The sequence below is a fragment of the Lissotriton helveticus genome, chromosome 1_2, assembly GCF_964261635.1.
Source record: "Lissotriton helveticus chromosome 1_2, aLisHel1.1, whole genome shotgun sequence".
Lineage (NCBI taxonomy): Eukaryota > Metazoa > Chordata > Amphibia > Caudata > Salamandridae > Lissotriton > Lissotriton helveticus.
In genome coordinates this window covers 200,408,602-200,428,365 of record NC_136058.1, presented here as the reverse complement: position 1 = coordinate 200,428,365, position 19,764 = coordinate 200,408,602, and the positions used below count along the sequence as shown (strand labels likewise).

General features: G+C 44.0%; 1 protein-coding gene across 8 annotated transcripts in view; it reads left to right on the top strand.

Annotated features, from left to right (window-relative positions):
- Positions 1-19,764, top strand: part of ELAVL4 (ELAV like RNA binding protein 4) — a 441,663-nt gene that overhangs the window by 379,285 nt on the left and 42,614 nt on the right. For 7 of the 8 annotated variants that reach the window (XM_078671368.1, XM_078671319.1, XM_078671341.1 and 4 more), the window contains 2 exons: positions 13,753-13,842; positions 16,331-16,434. In XM_078671368.1, coding sequence (XP_078527494.1) covers positions 13,753-13,842; positions 16,331-16,434 — 194 coding nt within the window. The remainder of the gene's footprint in view (positions 1-13,752; positions 13,843-16,330; positions 16,435-19,764) is intronic. The other variant, XM_078671335.1, reaches the window with a different exon arrangement.

Below are 19,764 nucleotides of genomic sequence, written 5' to 3'. Positions count from 1 at the left end.
AAGTTGTTTACTACATTCAGAGAAATGCTTTACATAAAGCTACAAAGTTGCTCATGTTCTCTTCCACATAAGATGTGTTAGAGAATAGCAAGAATGGGCAAAGATGAAGGCTATCAAGTGTTAACTTTAATTTACAAAAGGTTGGAAGCAAGTAACATTAGAAAACATAAAATAACTGGGTGATTCTGTATTGTGTGTCATCCAATGCCCCCACTGAACTTGTTGGTAGGAACTTCCTATTTAACACGGAGCCCCTTCCCGCGCCTCCAGCCCAAATGAGTTGCACCCGCTGGTTGAATCTTGATAAGGAGAAGCGAGTGAGCCACTCAGCGGATGCTCAGGGTTGCATGCTCTGTAGGCAAAAGGACTGCATGTTGATCATAACTGCTTAGCTTTGAAAGAGCTTCCTATGCCGTTGACTAATTGACTAGGGGGTGATCACAATGACTAATAGACTAGGGAGAGGTCATATTGAGACATGAGTGGGTTTATGATGAAAAGTACAGAAGATACTATGCAGGGTGAGTAAATAGTTGTAAATATTTTTGCTTCACCTGCGGTCCTTGCTGTCACTATGCTGTTTGTCTCCTGCATAGTAATCTTCCCACTCATTGGGCATGGCTGGGGTATATTTAAGAGCAAGCTGTTTTTTGGTAGCCCAACGATTGAAGATCCTTCCTAATTCCTAGCACTACTTTATTTGTAGGATTCTAGCTCTTCCTCTGATATTTTGTCCTCCCTGACAGAAATATGAAACAGCGCTATCCTTCCTGTCTGTCGCCCTGCAAAGTTCAGTCATGCCGCTTCAGTCATCTGGACCTTTTGAAAACGACAGCCTCACTCTACAAAGATGCCAAACACAAATTTAACTATCCACAAATATCCACAAATTTACAAGGACTAACACTGTCTTCAGTGCAGACCCCCTTGTGCTGTTGCACCGCCGAAGACCATAATCAGAAGGGCCAGGCCTCCTTCAGTGTACAGCTGACCAAATACAGCAGGCTAACTCCTCAGCCCAATTTAATTCAGGAAGCCCCTCAAAAGAACTGTCCAGCTATTTCTACAGTCTTTGCTAGGCTGTGTCATTACCCCAGCAATGCCACCTGAAGTATCTTTGCACATAAGATCTCATCTCCAGAAAGACCGCAAGTTTGCCAATGATCGTAGGCTTTTACTTTGTGCCAACATTAATGTATCTTAATATAAATTTTCTTGACACACAATTGAGTCAGAACTATAAAATTAGATATTTTTTATTTACTTCCTGCTGATGATACCACATTTTACTGCTGGAGTGAAGAATTAGTGTCCTTTTTCTGAAACCTGATATTTGTCCTGGCTTTAGTTGGCCAAATTGCATTTAAGACAAAGAGCTCTGTCACTCGTGTGTATGTCGCCCACTCATGGTGTGGCTCAAAGAGTGGCTTATATGTTTAGTAGTAGTATTAGATTATAAAGCCAGGGCATCGGACCTCAACAGTCCATAATCCTGTCCAGTCATATACACTGATTGTATTGTATTGCAATTACATTTATATGACTGTTACTAACACTGGAGAGGCACTGACGTTCTTTACACCAGGCAGCAAGAGGCTCCTGAACCCAGGTGTGTGGTAAATCCAGTGTCGTTTGGTTATTGTGATCAGGCTTGCGCTCTCATGAAAACCATTTCATGCTTTTACTCAGTTCCTTGGTGGTGGATTAAATTAATAGGAGTTATGTGTGATCATTAGTTGGGGATGGGAAGTGTATGTGGTTCCTGTAGTTGGTTGGTGGGATTACTAGATGAGATAGAAGAGGTCAGGTATTGTTAAGTTGCAGGTCTAACTTTCAAAAAGGAGAGGTTGTGATTTTTAGAAATTTTGGAATGAAATGTGGGCATTTTGTAGAAATACAATAATAAAGCCTAAGATAAACATATATGTGACTTACAGCCAGAATCATCAAAGTCCCGATTTGCGAGTCCTTAATAGCGATTATTAAGGAATCGCTATTAATGACTCGCAAAACGGGATTCATGTAGAAATCGCAATATTATTTGCGATTTCTACAGCTTCCTTATTTGCGATTAGCAAATTGCTAATCGCAAATAAGGATGCGATTTCAAGGGTACCAGGGGTGTCCAAAGGACACCCTGTGGCACCCCTGAAATGTAAATGTAGACTGATGTTGCGCACACACATGTCCAAAGGACATGTGTGTGTGTGTAACATACAACTTAGAAAAATGCACTAAAGTGCATTTTTCTAAGTTTTCGCTATTTACCACGAAGTCAGACTTCGCGGTAAATAGCGGCCAAAAATAGCGATTTCGCAATTAAAAAATGGTTCATGAATTGCATTTAAGGAAATCCAAATAGAGATTCCTTAAATGCAATTCCTCGCAATTTAGCGATTTTGCAATTTGCGATTTTTGCATTTGGGGTGATGAATCCCAAATGCAAAAATTGTGCTCGCAAAGGGCCAGATTCTCAGAATCTGGCCCTTTGCGAGCCGATTTTACAATGATGAATCTGGCTGTTAACCCCTTGGCTGGGGCGGTAATTCCGCCCTTGCTGGGAGCCCAGACACTTATTTCTGGCACCTGGCAATGTTGTTGGGAGCCATTATCCATCCTAGGGTAGGTACTAAGGGTGTTCATGCCTCTGGTCTATGCCTACATACCACTACAATGACCCTAACACACTGGCATGGGGTACCCAAACAAGTATAGAATATCAAGGTTTGGACCCAACTTCAAAGTCTACAGTGATAAGCAAAGCTAAGGAGAGATAGCTACCGAAGCTTTGTATTGCACCTCTGACTACTGCTGACTTCAGTGGGTGCCCCTCGAATAATGTGCATTTCTTCTCTGTGTTTCCATATGATCGGTGGTGAAACATAAGAGGAGATACCCCCTTGCACATGCTGCAGTGAACAAGTGAGTGGTTTCCTATATCAAGTGCTTTCACAACAGCATTGCTCTACTCTTCTTAAGAGCTATGTGATTTAACCATGATTCAAGAATTGAACCCAAAAAAAAGTGTTAAACTAAGCACTCAACCGACTCAAATGACCAGAATGCACCGGCAAGGGCTACTGAGGGACATACTGAATATAAAGATGGTGGAATGTAATGCACCCACACACAAAGTCCACAATGAGGCATGACTAGACAAAGAGGCACCTAAGCCATGAACTGCATCTACTGCTGCTGTCTCCATGAAGTTCTCCCACATCATGGGTTTCCTGCTGGCAATTCACTCACCAGCAACACAGCCACCTGCTTGGGGCCAGGCTCCTTCAGGTCAGGAAGTTGCTGTCTGAACTTTGATAAGTACGCCTCCCAAAGTATCTGCCTGTTCCGTGTGCGAGGGACGCTTGCACTGCTGTTGCCTGTTCTGTGCATGGAGGAAGCTTGCATTGATGCTGTTCATCTGAGCCGGACCTGCTTAAAATAAGGCGCTTAGGAGACATCTTCAATATAGAATAATTGTGACTTTTTTAGAGTTTTTTTATGTTGGGACCAACATCTGAATAGCATTTCAGGCATCACTGATGACGATAAACTGCCCAATGCCTGCCTTGTGTTTCAGTAACACCTCAACCCCGTTTTTGGAGGGTTTGGGCGAAACGGAAACCAAGAGGCTGATTGTTCCCACCCAGTTGGGCTCTACCATTGATGCAGACACAGGTGAGAGACCAGTGCTTTTCCGGTCCTGCCAGTGCAGGGCGCACAGTGAAACTCTGGCAGCTTAGTAGGAGAATTCGGTTATCGACATTTCTTGCAGTTTTCTGAAACTCCAATAACTCGAGAACTTGCCTCCTTCTTCCAAGAACCAAACAGGACCAATTCACACAAATGTCTCTTAAGTAGGTGAAACTTACCACCTGCATTTGCAGTGCTAGGTCACGCCAATTCACGGAAAAACAGTTTGTGCATTGACTTCAAACCCTGGTAAATGCGAGACCTATTTCACTTCAAAGAAGTGGCTGCCATTGTCCTGGGCTGCTTGGAAAGTGAAAGCGCTCATAGCGCGCTGAATGTTGCAGGAAGGCATGTCGTGCCTGAAGTAGGAGAAACTTATTAAAGAAAATAGTGCCGGCAGACTAAATAAGACATACCGTGTAACAACAGAAGTAAAAGGGCCAGTCCTCATGGGAGGTTACAAATTGAATTGAATTGAAGGGGGATTTATATAGCGCAACTTTGCCCGTGGGCGTCAAGGTGCTAGTGGTGGTACAGGCTGTGCAGGACAGAAAGGAAAGGCGAAGATACGACTAGGTCTCCCAGAAAAACCATATCTTTAGAGCCTTACGAAAGAGGGAGTGGTACGACTGTTCCTTAATATCAGCCGAGAGGGTGTTCCAGATCTTGGGTGCTAGGAAGCGGAAGGCCCTCCCGCCCCATCTGGCTTTGAAGGTTTTGAAAATCACCAGGAGATTTTTGTTGGCAGATCGAAGGACCCTACCAGGGATATAAGGGGTTAGCAAGGCTTTGAGATCTTCTGATCCGCCGGCATGCAAGGCACGGTGGGTGAGACACAGAACCTTGAACTCTATCCTGGCCTGTATCGGAAGCCAGTGAAGATCCCTCCTAATGGAGGTTGCTGATGAAAGTCTGGGGGCATTGACGACAAACCGGGCAGCTGCGTTTTGAACCATTTGAAGGCGCTGTACCTGTTGTTTGTTGATACCCAGGTACAGTGCATTACAGTAGTCTAACCTTGAGGAGATTAGTGCTATCGTAACAGTTTTCCGGGCCTCTGGGGAAAGATAGTGTACCAGCTTCCTCAGGATTCTAAGAGCTCCACAACAGGTGGAAATCGTCCTGCTGACCTGTTTGTTAAGACAAGGCGGTACTAAGAAGGGACTAACAAGCCTATTAACGAATCAGAAGCCAGCATTTACAAAGAACAATTACACAAGCCAATGAAAAATATGGGCGGAGAGTGGGGGAAGCTTCAAGTCCATACTCGAATACAGGATGTATTACAGAGCAGCGCATGCGCTGCCCAGGCTCGACCTAAAAAAATAAAAATTCAAGAGCAATGTCGGAGTGATATTTTTCATTTAACAATTGTGATGAGAAGCCTGGACCCTGACATTGTGAGTTGGTGCACGAAGCACAAGCACCAGTGATGGGGGAAATTGTACCCTGTCCTATTTTACAAGGCAGTGCCGATATTATAGATGATGTGAAACTTACCAGTCACAAACGCCTTGTCATAACCTTAAGCTTTGCGAATACGTTTTGCACTATTCTTGCTATTAATGATATAAGAAATTAATTAAGTGGATTTTGCTTCAAACGCCAGGCCATTGTCCACAAGCAAAGAATATTGTATTTGTTTCATTTTTATTTAAATATAGTCAGAATATTTAGTAACCAGTTTCTTTTTTATCCTGATGGTAACGCTAAAGTACATTCAAACGGTGCAAAATGGACCTTGGTCATGTTTTTTCGCTCCCATACTACTGTAATGCAACTGGTGCTCATGTAAAGCGTACTGATACCTTTAGGTCGAGTTCACGCTATATAGAACATCCCCCTCCCAAAAAAAAAATACACCTTTTGGTGTAATTTTTGTTTTGTTTGTAATGGTGCCCTAAATATAAAGCCCCCCCTGTTTGGTAATCTGACTAGTTTTTGCAGAACGTGCAGACTTCATGCTGCTTTCAATCAGGGTCGGCTTTTGCCATCGGAGAGCTGTGCACAGGCCCAGGGCGTCAGTCTTCAGAGGGACGAAAAAATCTGTCTGCGGGAAGGCCCTGCAAACAGCAACACCCCTCTACCTTGGCTCCAGTGATTTCATTTAGTGCTTCCAGCCATTTTTAGCGAGCCTGGGTCCTCTTTTTGGCACCCTACTAGCCCTCAATCTTGCCTTCCCATCTCTCTCCACCTCTCAATGGTTAGAGCGGCAGACCCTGATGCAGAGGTCTGGCCCGGGACCAGGGTTCAATTCCCACCTCGGCGGGTCTTGGGCTCAATTTCCTCGGACTTGTTAATTCTCGCCTCGGTGCCTATTCTAATCATGGGTCCCACTCTGCAGCTCTGGGCAATAGCTTGCTTAATCTCCACAACGGCCCCAACAGCGCTGGAATGCCTGGCTTCACCTTGGGGGTGCCCAGGAGTGGGCATTTCACAGGGAAAAGCCAGGAAGGGTTCCACAGCGGTATGCTTACAGCGCCAAGACACCTCAGGGTATAAGTGCGATATGCAAGTACGAATTCATTCATTCATTCTGCCGACACACATCAACACCCCCTCCCCTGCAAACAACTTGGAACCAGCCTGACTGATCTAAAGGGATACAGGTTAGCGAGGGAGGTGCGGGGATGTGCATTTAGAGGCCAGTCCCTCACTGCCTTGGTGTAGCCAGCTGGAGACTGGCCTGTGAAAAGGGGCTGCTGCCTCATTTTGTTTTACTATCCAATAGTAGCGAGAGCTGCAAATTTCACTCCGCTCAGGCGCTACTGGAGCAAGGGCCGGCTCTGCTTAAGGACAAACAAGCCCCAGGCCGTATTCTCGAAGCTGTTAAGTAGTCGCTTCAGCAATCACAGTGCGCGCTTACACTATTGGCTCTGTGCAGAGGCAGTTAGTAGAATATTTCTGTCTTCTGCTTGTAAGAGGACAGCGAATGAGGAAGTGCCTCCAACATGCCCATCTTGCAGCATATGACGCCACTGCAGCAAAGGAAAGTCACTAATTGGTACATCTATAGCTGGGTTTTTTCTGTCCCTTTACATGTCATGTCCTTTTGCCTTTCGTTATTACACAGTGCCTATTACAGAGGCTTCACCTATACATGTACAATATTTTAGTTTCTAATTTTAAAATAGTACAAAAATCGAAAAGAAGTATATTGTATTTTAATTCCCTGCTCCAGTGACCCCCACACATGTGTTAGCTATAGGGAGTATAGGATATTTTTTTCTAACTTTGACTACTTTGTGAATTGCAAACCTGGTGAAAGTTGTTTTTTTTATACAGAGCAAGAAATAAAATAAACTTTAGAGACGCTACAAGGTAGCAGGGACATGTTACAGCCGCCACGTTAGGTTGCGACTGGCAGCGGGTGAACCTCTACTGCCCAGCATCTGTGGAGGGCGGTTCCCGCTGTCGAGGGCGGGACTTCCGGCAGGATGGAAGCTCAAGCTGAAGACCTGGCTCTTCGTATAAGCACCTTAGGAATCACACACCTGCCCAAGCGCCTGGATACCCTCTCGGATGATTAGTGCGCTATACAAGTCAACATAACTTGGAATATCCGATATCTAACTGCAAAGTGGCGGCTGCTTATTCGCTGCTGCTCATTGCTCAGGGGACCTGAAGAGTAGTGGATGATTAGCCTACACTCAAGAGTAACCCTGGGTGTAGTTCGCATAGTATCGCTATGCGTAGTTCAACGAAGTGCACTTCGCACTACGCACGTTACGCGTAGCTACATGAACTGCGTTGGGAAAATGCTGTTCGCACTGATTGCACAGTGCCGGATGCTTGTTCGCACTGCGCAATTATTGCAAACGGCATCTTGCACAGTGCAAGCAGTTGTTTTATGCTGCTCGAGTAGATTTGTACTCGAACGGCAGCTTTCTCAATGCGGACTGGTAGTTTCTCATCGGGAGCGGTCGCGAGCATACGCGACCACTCACAATGAGAAACCTGACCTCCCCGCGTTGAGAATCTCGTTGGCAGGTTTATTTTCCACGCTCGCGATCAGCAACTTGATGTTGCTGATCGCAAACGAGGAAAAGGTCTCTCTGGGATGTTGATTTTGCTCCCTCGCGGTCGCCAACTTGTCGTTGAGGACTGCGAGCAAGCAAAAAATGCGTGCTACGCTACGCCCGTTTGCACTGTGCTACGTGTAATTCGCGTAGTAGCACAAACTAAGCACTATCCAAGAGCGTAGTCCTACGCCCAGGCCTACTCAAGAGCCGGAATGTCCACAGATCAACCTGTTCCCTGACACCAGAAGTCCCGATTAAGCAGACTTCATGAAAGTATCTGCTATACCACATACAAAGTTAACTGGCAGCGGACTTGATTTAGTTAAAAGTGGTGACAGCGAATTTGGGAAACTTTGTTGGGCTTGGAAAAGGGTGACATTTCCCACACTTTAATGGGTACATTTTAAAAAGTTTGCCCACCAATAGAGAATACTTCTCCAAGGGCCAGATGTACAAATGCATTTTCTTGTCTCAAACCCTGCAATTCGGTAAATTGCAGGGTTTACTGGAAGGGAATGTGTCTTTTAAATCTACTAAACTCATCTGGTGGTTCATTAACATGCTACTGAATCAGTAACTAGTTTTAAGAAACCGTTAGGAAATGCAATTTGAAAGGTGGCTTCTTTATGGCATCCCTTCAAAATAGCAATTCTTTATGGTATGGCTGAATGTTCTGCGACTGAAATTCGGTCATAAAACGTTCATAATCTAAAGATGACTGAAAGGTTGTGTTTACCTCTTTGCAAATTCAAGGGGTTCCTAAGGGACTCCTTCCTCTTTGCAAATGGTCCAAAATATTTTTGGGGAGAAGACAGTGGTCCCTATGACCACTGCCTACCCCGAAATATTAATTTAAAAAACGTTTCTTGCTTTTAGTTTTTTTTTTTAAACCTCTTCGTTTTCTTTTTATCGAAAACTGGCTACATTTCTGCTTTATTTAAAAATCAATCACTGACAGGGTGGACTGCTGATCCCAGGACGCCGCCATCTCTGTGATGGCAGCAAATTACAATCAAAGTGAAGGATGTATTCTATGTGTGAGCAAAGACTGCCTTTCATTGTAAAACTGGGATGGAAGATTGCAGGGCTCAGAATGCCACATTGAGGTCTGGACCGGTGCGAGGAAACTTCTGCTTTCTTACAAAAAGAGCAGCATTTTGCTTTTTCGCTCCATCCTTTCCCAGAATATCCCAGGGTGTGTGTGTGGTTGGTTCAGTGAAGCTTGCTAACCGCGACCCAGCCGCGGCCGGTAGTAGGAGTACCGGCCGGGCGGTGACGTGGGGAGGAGGAGGGGCAGGGTGGGGGGTAGTAATGTATGGAATCCGGACCTTAACAGGTAAGTAAACAAAAATAAATAAAACGAATTTCGTTGAGTGCACTGCATCACCAAATGCAATGCAGTGCGCACAACGAAATTCGTTTAATTTATTGTTATGTTTACTTACCTGTTAAGGTCCTGATTCCATACACTACTACCCCCCACCCTGCCCCTCCCACACCCCACGTCACCGCCCGGCCGGTACTCCCACTACCGGCCGCGGCTGCCGCGACCTACTCTGTAATGAGTTGTGTTGACAGGATGATGGGTGTAGAGCCAGAGGCACTGCATCGATGAAGCCTAATGAGCCTGCACTACATTTATGGGTAACGTTCCTGCAAATTTTCAGAGGGGAGGTCCAGTGGCGTGGCGGGACCTTGATGCCCGTCCATGGGTTCACCAGTAATCCTGCTTTTACAGGCACAAAGATGGTGACAATCACATAGAGATGCTGCAACATGCATCTCCAGACAACAAATGGCATCAGATTTCACGCGAAACATACAGACCAGGTCCGCCTTGGAGTGGAACAGCCACAACCATCACACGCCTCATCAGCACTATATTAATTTAAGGGATAGTTCCACAGAACTTGGTCATGCTTCAGAGATCCAGGACCCTTCTCATAATCTATTTGGGGGTGGGTGCCAGGCAGGCTTCTAAAAGGAAAACTCTGCCCTGGGACATCTTCATGAAGGCTTCTCAAGAAGCTTGGTGACACATCTTCTCAGCCCTCCATTCCAGGCTGCAGCCCTCAGTCATCACAGCTTTCAATCTTTTGTGAAATCATCACAGGCACTCTGCAGTTTCTGCCTGGCCCTCAAATGGCCCACTTGATTGAAAGTAAACACAGACCTCACACAGCAAAGAATACAGATACCCTAATAGTTGCTCCTGAGGCGGAAAGCCGGGAGCTAGGAAATCTTGGTGTTCTTTTTACTTTATTAAAGTGTGTACCGCTTTGTATTTTAACTCACGCTCTGTTTTTGGGCAAACTTTCTGTTTATTTTAAAATTCCTCATTTGCTCTCCACTCACCCCACTTGCCTTTATCAGGGGTTCTCCCTTCTTCCAGGAGCCGACTGGGGCTCAACTGGTTGGGTGAGTAAATCTCCGGCGCAGTTTGGACGGGCGCCATATTGAGAGGAGAAATAGGTTGGCGGGCTAGTGCTCCGGGCGATTTTGGCCCGGGCCTACATATAGGACTACTCGTGCCACTGCTCCTGCTTAAAGAAAGTTGTTCCTGAGGCGGAAAGCCGGGAGCTAGGAAATCTTGGTGTTCTTTTTACTTTATTAAAGTGTGTACCGCTTTGTATTTTAACTCACGCTCCGTTTTTGGGCAAACTTTCTGTTTATTTTAAAATTCCTCTCCACTCACCCCACTTGCCTTTATCAGGGGTTCTCCCTTCTTCCAGGAGCCGACTGGGGCTCGGACTGGTTGCGGGAGTGAATCTCCGGCGCAGTTTGGACGGGCGCCATATTGAGAGGAGACGCAGGTTGGCGGGCTAGTGCTTCGGGCGTAATTTCCCAGCACTATTTAATGAACTTATACTCCCGTCCACGCAGTGGGCGGGCGCGCCGATGGCGCGCCGGAGGGCGCACCCATTCGGGCCCAGGGCCACAATTCATGCCCGTTTCATCAAGTTGTCTCATCCAATATTCGCGTAGGGATCTCCTATCCGTAAGACCAATAAAAAACCCAAACTGTCATCACTTGCATAGGCCTGAAGACAGATATACCCATTACAGCCTCTGCAGTCTGATCCCGCAGGGAAGGAAATGCAAATCTCCTGCCACTACCCACTTACGTATGGCCCTACTGAACTGTAGGTCCCTACCTAAATATTCTTTGGAGATCAATCATATGATACAGGACTACAAATTTGACATCTTGTTCTTAACAGAAACGTGGTTATCATTGAATTCGGATGCTGACATTGTTAGGGCGCTTCCCCCGGGGTTTGTTATCTATTTTCAGAACAGGCCCATTGGGTGGGTTAGCCATATTGTACAGAGATCACTTTGTCTGTAGGGCGAAGGACAGCGGCATTTCTGATTGCGAGAGCAGCCATTTTTCCCTTCAAATATCATCCACCATTTCCATCCATGGCTTGTTGGTGTATCGCCCCCCGGGCTGCCCTAGCCATTTTGTTAGTTCACTTGTGGAAACAGTGACTGTCTTGGCCTCTTCTGCACCCAATTTTACCATATTGGGAGACCTCAATTTGCACTTTAACGGTCCCCAGGACAAGGTAGTGGCTGATCTCCAGCTTGATTTTAGATCCTACGAGCTCGGACTCGTTAATACGGGTGCCACTCATAACAAAGGCCATCTACTTGACCCGATATTTTCTAATATCTTGCCACTTGAATCCAGCCCCCCGCCTTCCTCTCCCCTGGTCTGATCACTTTTTGGTCCCCTTTTTCTGGCAAATCGGGACCAACATGCTGCAAACCTCTGTCACACGTACCATGGAAAGGGCCTGGTCCAAGCTCTCTTATGAAAATTAGACACACAAACTAGAACAATCCGCCCCTTCACCCGACCCGGACCCTGTGGTAGCAGATACAAATTTCAATAACTGGCTTACTAGCTCAATTGATCTAGTTCTGCCAAAGAAAAGAATGGAAAAAAAGGGGAGAGGCCACAAAGCTTCCTGGTACACGCCCGAGCTTAGAGTCCTAAGGAAAGGTTGCTAAAAACTTGAGCGTATCTGGAGGAAAGACTGGGACAGTCATAATAAAGAAGCATATCGCGCAGCTATTAGAGCGTACAAAGTCGCTCTTAGAAACGCTAAGACAGCATCTTTTGAAGAAAGGATTAGAAGCTCTTCCAATTCCACCAGAGAAACCTTTCAGATTGTTAAAGAACTATTGAAGGTGCCTGACCCCCCACTGGCTCCAGATACTTCAGGATCCAAATGCAATGAGCTGGCGATTTATTTTGATTCTAAAATTCAAAACATTCTAATTACTTTGCCTCAGCTCGACTCTGCAGCAGTTGCCTGCAGCCGGTCGTCTGTGCTTGGCCCTCAGCTCGATGCTTTTGACCCAGTCTAGGTGGAAGAATTCCCCAAAGTCTTGGCCGCTATGAAAAGTGGCTCCCCCAGTAATCCTGTTCCTATGCGGATTCTGAAACGGATTGCCACCACCATTGCTCCTTCTGCCACTGAGCTAATCAATGCCTCTCTTCGGCAAGGCACTGTCCCTCCTAGTTGGAAGGGAGCTATCGTGAAGGCCCTCTTGATAAAACCGCAGCTTGATCCTTAGGAGTTGGCCAACTTTAGGCCAATCTCATTACTTCCAGGACTCAGTAAGATTACAGAAAAAATGGTCAATCACCAACTTTTCCATTTTCTGGAATCTACTGAGTTCTTGCGGAGTTCTCAAACAGGCTTCCGCCCAGAGATGACACCCTGTGAGGATGGTGAAATAGGCTCCGCCCCTGCCGCCTGCTATGATAACTGCCTGGCTGTCTGCCAGGCCTTACTAAGAGAGCCGGGTGTTGCAGAGACCAAATTGACTGTCCACTGTCTCCACCTGGGTATGATCACTCATCTGTGATAACTGGGTATGCACTGTTTGTACCATTAGTTATATGTTCCATATAACAAAGTTTTCACCTTCGTTTTTGAACATATGCTCAAAAAATGAAGAATTTTCTGCGAAATCGACATGCCTGTTTTAACAAAGCGACCAACAATTCCATGTTAATGTAATGTTGCCTGAAAGCAGATAATCGATGTGAAAATATGAAAATGTTTTACAACGACTTTATTTTTAGGAGGGGTTTAAGTGTAATGATTCTTTATCTTAAATGTCCCTTTGCTTGCTAGGCATGCACCTTTTGACAAGTTTCGGGTTTAAATGTGATGTGTGTGGGGGAGGCGAGTCTCCCCCGAGAACATAGACTTTTTAATTTTATGCTAGAAAAATATTGTAGCTAGAATATTGAATACCAAAATATCTTAAAGGTAAGTACATATTTACTGCACCTACCTCCACATATGCATACTTTAATGATTTTATATATATATATATATATATATATATATATACATATATATATATATATCTCTTCAAGACATGTTATTTGCTGATTTGATGGGTTACTGAATCTGTAAGTACCTGTTTATACTTTTACTTTCTCTCACAATTTGCTGGTATTAATTCTTTCTACGATATTTTTGTAGCTTGATATTTAAAACAATATTTTGACATACAACCGGCGGGGTGGTGGGGAGATTACTGAGCATTTAACATGACTTCTTTCACGTGTAACCCAGGCTAGTCCCCAGGCTGAAGTGGCATCGACAGTCTGCCTCGGAGGGGGCCTTCTTTTCGCCATTCAGATCAAGCTGGGGTAGCCTTGAGGCATATCTGAGAGTTGTGTGAGAGCTAGAGGAAAGAGGTGGTTCTCATTTTCAGCACTGAGGGTCAACTTTCGTGCATAGAACTGAGCCGCCTCCCAAAAACATTAGACTTGGGTTGATGTTAACTGTTGCTGGTTCCTACATTTATTGAAGAGCTTTAAGGGCATTTTTAAGGGTTTTGTAAATCTTAAAAGTGAATGTTAGTGTATTGTTACTTGTTATTATGATATAATTAAATGTTATTGTTGTATTTGTGCCTTTCCACAAATACAGATGAACTTTCATGTTGTACTTGTGAAAGCACAATGATAATTTTGAAGGGCCCTATTCACTAAGGATTTTTGCCATAGGCACACAATTGGAGGAAACCCTCAAGGATTTTGCCACTGGCACAAAATGGGACAAACCCCTTACTGAAGAGGGCCCTATCAGTGGGAAAGGTTAGTAGTATTTGTTATTGCTTTTGGTGTAGCTAGCCTTTACAGTTTTATGTCTAGATCATATAAATATATATGTTTATCCATATTTTTAAGAATAATACGTAATTAATTCTCTTACAAATTATAGTTGTTTAAGTCTGCCACTTGTTTAACTGTGAAATTAAGTGCAAGTAATACCAGTGTAACAAAATATTTTTTTTGAAAGTCTAAACTATGATATTTACAGGCAGCACTGTATGTATGTTGGATAATCTTAATTTATGACGCTGGAATGTTAAAGTCTATTGAAGCCTGGCAGATTGATAGGATGCTGTCGTGTTTCTTCCTGTGTTAATGTTTCTCTAAGTGCATGGTGACCAAAGTTGTCTATCACAACAAAGCATGTGCGACTTGTCAACAACGTGAAGTTCAGTTTAGCCATATCACTGTGTATCGGATAGCCGTTCTTCCCAAGGTTAAGCTCTTTGCCGCATACTCTAGCGTGCATGTTGACTGATGTATCAACAACCCCTGAGCATGCAAGTCAGTTGCTCTAACCGGTCGGTAGCTTCTTGTTGTTGAGCTTTCCTCTGCAACTTTCAGTCATGGTGGTTTGGACTGAGGTATGGGGTTCTAGTCATGGTGGTTTTGAAGGGGGGCTACATGCATTTTTATTAAATTACAAAATCCATTGACTACCATTTTCCTTTAAGTTCTCTAAAAATCATTTAAAAATTCTTAAATTGGAGTTTGTGATCTCTTTTAAATTAACTACATTCGGGATACTGTGCTTTTTATCAAGACACTATCTGCAGAACGAGTGTCTTTCTTAAGTGGCAAGCTCTGTTGCCCGTGCTATGTGTATTTGAGATAATCCTTCAAAGGGTGGCTCTTTTACTGTGGCTTGCACTTAAAATACACTGTTTTAGCCCAGGGGGCAATGGAAATTGCATTCAAAGACATAAACTGTCAAATATATCGATGCCACATGAATTAAGAGCATTTGTCTCGAACTGGTTGCCCAGTGTGTAAAGCCTAAATTCATGACAGTAGTCATGCAATCTATGAAACTCTTTCATTCTGTTCTAGGAGGCAGTTAGATTTTATTTAACATTGTAAGCATTTTTGTTTTGTATTTCCAGCATGATAAACTAGACAAAATAAAATGGAATATATGAGATTGACGTTTTCGACTTCCGCGTCGTTGACAGAATGTTTATCAATAATGGTTAAACCTAGTTCTTTAACTTATCAGTTCCTTGATTTTTAGGTTTTAAATAAATTTTAGCATTAATGCAGTTTACTTTTCCCTTTTATGGCTATACATTATCCCATTTGAACAGAGCCAGTACACACTTGTCAAATGCAGTCAATTGTCAGGAATGTAAAGTCTTCACATCCCAAAAACATGTGGCGGAAGTGTGTGTGGGGATCTCCCACATGTACTAGGCTTTATTGAAAGTTGTGAACCTTCTTTCTCTCCTCGACCTCATCTCTCCATCCTGTCCTCACATTTATTTCACTCTTTTCTCTCCTGTTTTTCCTCAATGGACTTTAGTCACATTGTGGGAAATAAGGAGAAACAGTGACCACCATTTAAAGGGGCCATTCAATGAGTGATGTCACAATAGATCTCAAAACCCAAGCTGACATCATCAAATAAAGAACATTCTGGACTGCCTATTGTTGGTGATTGTTACCGAAACAGTGCTGGGCAAAGAGACTTTGAGAAGTCTATAAAAATATAATTGTTTATGAAATATTGTTCTAAATGGGTGGCATCGTCTTATGTTTCTGCCTTAACCCATCTTTTCCAAAACTGATGAGCAACATATGAGAGACGTGCCGACTGAGGGCTGCTTGAGAACTCAGCAAATGAAGGTACCCCTGTCAGATAGAAATCAAACGTTACAGTAAACTATGTACAAAAGGTTCAGTCAAAAGATTAAAAATAAATTAATGGTAGGGTCTAACCAGCCGGCTTTGTGCGGGAATCTCAGCGACCCAAATCTGGGAAGCTTTTCCCCAGGTACTATCTGGTTTTTTGCTGTATTGTAGGTTTTGCTTAAAAAAAGAAGCTCATGGCTATTTATAGAAAGCTCCTCTATTAAAGGTGTTATTTTTGTTACTGAAATGTAGAACGTCGTGCTGTTCAGTCAAGTAATGTTTATGGATAGGTTTACGCTTTAGCATAAAAGAGTGCTCCGCCTTTGTGTGCGCAGCTGCCAGCGTCCTCCGCCGCGCTGCATGCGCGTCATGTAAGAAAGGCCGAGTGTGGCGCGAAGTGGACTTTGTAGTGGGTATTTAATATTCAGATGCGCAGATGTTTGAGATCCTGTGCACTCATTGCTTGTGGCGCAATACGGATTGCGGGGGAGGTGGAGAGGCTATAAGCCAAGTTACTGTATGTGTAGAAAGTTGATGGGGGATTGTAATTGCCCTGCCAATAGTAGTGCATGTGTTTTTAAAACTCCTAATGTGTATTTTTACTTTTTTTCTGTGTCCACAGGGCAGAGTTTAGGGTATGGCTTTGTTAACTATATTGATCCAAAGGATGCAGAGAAGGCCATTAACACTTTAAATGGACTCCGACTGCAGACCAAAACCATAAAGGTAAGCAAGCAAGTATTTTCCCACAACCTGTGCAACATAACACACAATAGAGATCATTCAAAGTGTAAATTATTGACAATACGTTTTGGTGGGAATAGAGTAAAATTCTACTTATTACTGGATTATGAGATGACCGGTTAGTTAAGATATGCGATAATGGCTGGTAGAGAACATATCACAGATAAGCATTTGGCAGCAAAGATGCCCCAGCTCCCCTCAATTTCAGTGGCAGCTGGTACAGGATGGGCCTGGTGTGGCATGGGGTATGTGGGGGTTGGAAAAAAACCTTAACTCTGCATCCCGCGTCTCTCTTCCATCATCTCACCTCAAGGAAGCAGGAAGCACACAGCCTCCCTAAGTCAATCACGACGCTGCTCGCACCAGCATGGAAGCAGTGTAGTGATTGGTCAGACAGGGACTGCGAGCCTGTGCATGATCTCAACCCAGGCTGTGCATTACTGCCGGGTGGAGAACATGCTAAGTGTGCATGACTGTTTTGCAGGCCCAAGAGAGGTGGCCAAACCGTCATGCGTACTTAAATGCACATATTTCCTCCTCCCTCTGCTGGCTGTGACTACAGCCAAGCCCGTCCCAAAACTGGATTCAACACAGAAGAATTTATTATCATTTTTATTTTTTCACTGCTGAGAAGCAGTGGGGCGATGCTCCTTCGCCTTGGCGGAGGAGCTGCCGCTGCTTAACTTTCCCCAGATAAATATCAACAGGTCAGATTTGCTGGTATTTACCAGGAGGAAAGACGTGGAAAATACCGAGGCATGTATATTTAGGTGTAGTAAGGAATAAAATCCTAATAATCAGGGCCGGACTGGCCATAGCGGTCATCGGGCAATCCCCCGGTGCGCCGCACGGGTGGGGCCGGTTTTGGGCCCCTGGGGGCCGTTTTTGTCACAGGGCCGTTTTTGCAGCATAGCTGCAAAATCGTCCCTGTACCAAAATCGGCCGAAAACCGGCCCCGGCAAAGAGCTCGGCGGCACCTCCAACCACGGCAGGGGGGGAGAGAAGAGGGGGGGGCAAGCACTTTGCCAGGGCCGGTTGTTATTCCCAGTCCGGCCCTGCTAATAATATGACCCATGTATGCTGGTAAAACTTGTTAGGCAAGTAATTAACCATGTTTGCTAAATACCAATTTTCAGGGTATTGCTATTTATTGGATGCAATAAAGAGCAGGGGTGCTCATGAGTAGGCCTTTAGAGTTCAGAGTTCCCCAGCATGCAGTTTGTAACTACCATAGTATTGTTTAACTCTTTTGATATGCAAACCAGTGCTAAGGTCCTACTTTCTATGCTCAGCAAACAACAATAAGCATACATTATATAACTTCCAAGGTCGGAGCACATAGATAACATGGGGCTGGTTGCAAAAGTGAACCCATGATTTAGATTGTTAGGTAGAAACAGTTGTGGGCCTCTTGTTACACATGTCAGTAGCACAAGCAGTTGTTGTCTTAATGCCCTTACAGCTCGTGAAGTCTTCACTAGCCTCATGTCTTTGAGGAATGTATTCTAAAGTTGTGACCTACCGCGTTTACGTTCTGACTCCAAAGCGAGACAGGTGTCATTTTGCAGCAGACAGTTTTCGATCACAATAGGATGCAGAGTCTGTCCTATTGGTAGAATGGGAAGAGGTCTTATGGATATTTTGTAGAATTACAAATAAGTCACGGTCCTGTATTTGTGTCTCCCAAATTAGCGGGCAACCAGCTGCTTATCATTCTGATGACTGAGTTGGTGAAGAAGATAAAATGAGTAGTTCACCAAAAATGGGCTCAAGATTTTCTGAACGAGGACAGAGTATTCTGGAGGGAAAGATGGAGAAGAGGTGTGTGAGACCTAGGCCCTGCGTATGGACGATGGGTACTCTACGTCACACACATGATGGCTATCCTGTCCACCTTATTATAATGCACTTGTTATAAGGCGAACAGGATGTCTGTCACATCCGTGACAGAACATCCATCTGCCAAACTCTAAATCAGACCCTTCGAATTATCAATGTAGCAAACCATATCATACAAGAAGGCTGTTCTTTCGAAGGCAAAACAACATTAGAAGTGAAAATGTGAGATTTGAGGAGAGGAAGGTGAGGTTGAGGTGTATTATTGGAGAAAATTTAATTCTGGGAAATTTAAGTGAACAAAGAAAGCTTGCCACTGTGGTTGGGCTTTGTACTGGTTGAAGTAGAAGGTGTAGGTTGTTGCCCATGGTGGAGCTGTTGTAGGCAGAATATGCCAGAATTTGTGGAGCTAAAACATAACATATATTTGTAGAGTGCACACACACACCTTTGTCTTCTGTGGGTGCAATTAACGTATATTTTGTGTTACTCAACTCGACTTCAAATGCTTGAAAGGCCACCTGAACCCACCAAGATTTGCAACTGTGACCGTTAAATCAAACACCAATACGTACATTAGTCCTCTGAGCCGCCAAACTCACCTTAGCCCCTTGACTAAGAAAAAAGTATGAAACAGGGATAGTTTCATCTTTTTAATCTTTCTTTTATTGGCATGCAAGATGTATTGCAAATGGTTTTAGGTAACTGTGCAATATAAATAATAAAAACAAAAAAAATACAATAAAAAAAGATAGCCCTGGCAAATTCAGGTATTAAACTGGTGAGTTTTTAAATCAAAAGTAGAAAAGGATAAATGAGCCTGGCTGTTCTTGTCTGGTATTTCATTTGTCTCCAGGTTTTGGGAAGCAGCAGTGGGCAAACCAAGTAGGAGGAAAGGATTGAGATAGTTTATATAGAAGTTGATGCGTTAAAGTGCCAAAAAAACACCCCTTGGTCGTGCTACAGAAATAAATTAATAGCATTCTAAAAATGTTGTACACAAGAAGGACAAACCAGGACCTCACCATGTAGTAATTGAAGTACTGGATGTCTCATGGGGACAGAATAAAGACATTGAAATACCTTCGCGCTATAAATATTGTGTGCGGTGAACATGTGCTATTACTGTACTTCAGATTGAATAGAACTAGATTCTGAAGACATGGAATAAATAAATTGAGTTTACAGTAAGAATGGTGGATGTGCGAAAGAGCCTCTCAGAACTGTCGATGAAGAATAAAAGAGTATTGTAAAGGAAGACGGCTACAGCGAGCACAGGTGATTCGCAGTGATTGGCAAGTGACAAAGGATTAGGTAGCAAAATATGCAGACCTGGCTTTCTGTCCCCCATTTATTTGTATGTGGCTGCCTGTGTGGAATCTAGATGGCGTAAACGAAGATCACAGCATCCTTGTGTGCATTCGCAGTGGCTCGATAAGAAAGCAATGCAATTAAAATATTCAGTTACTTGTATCT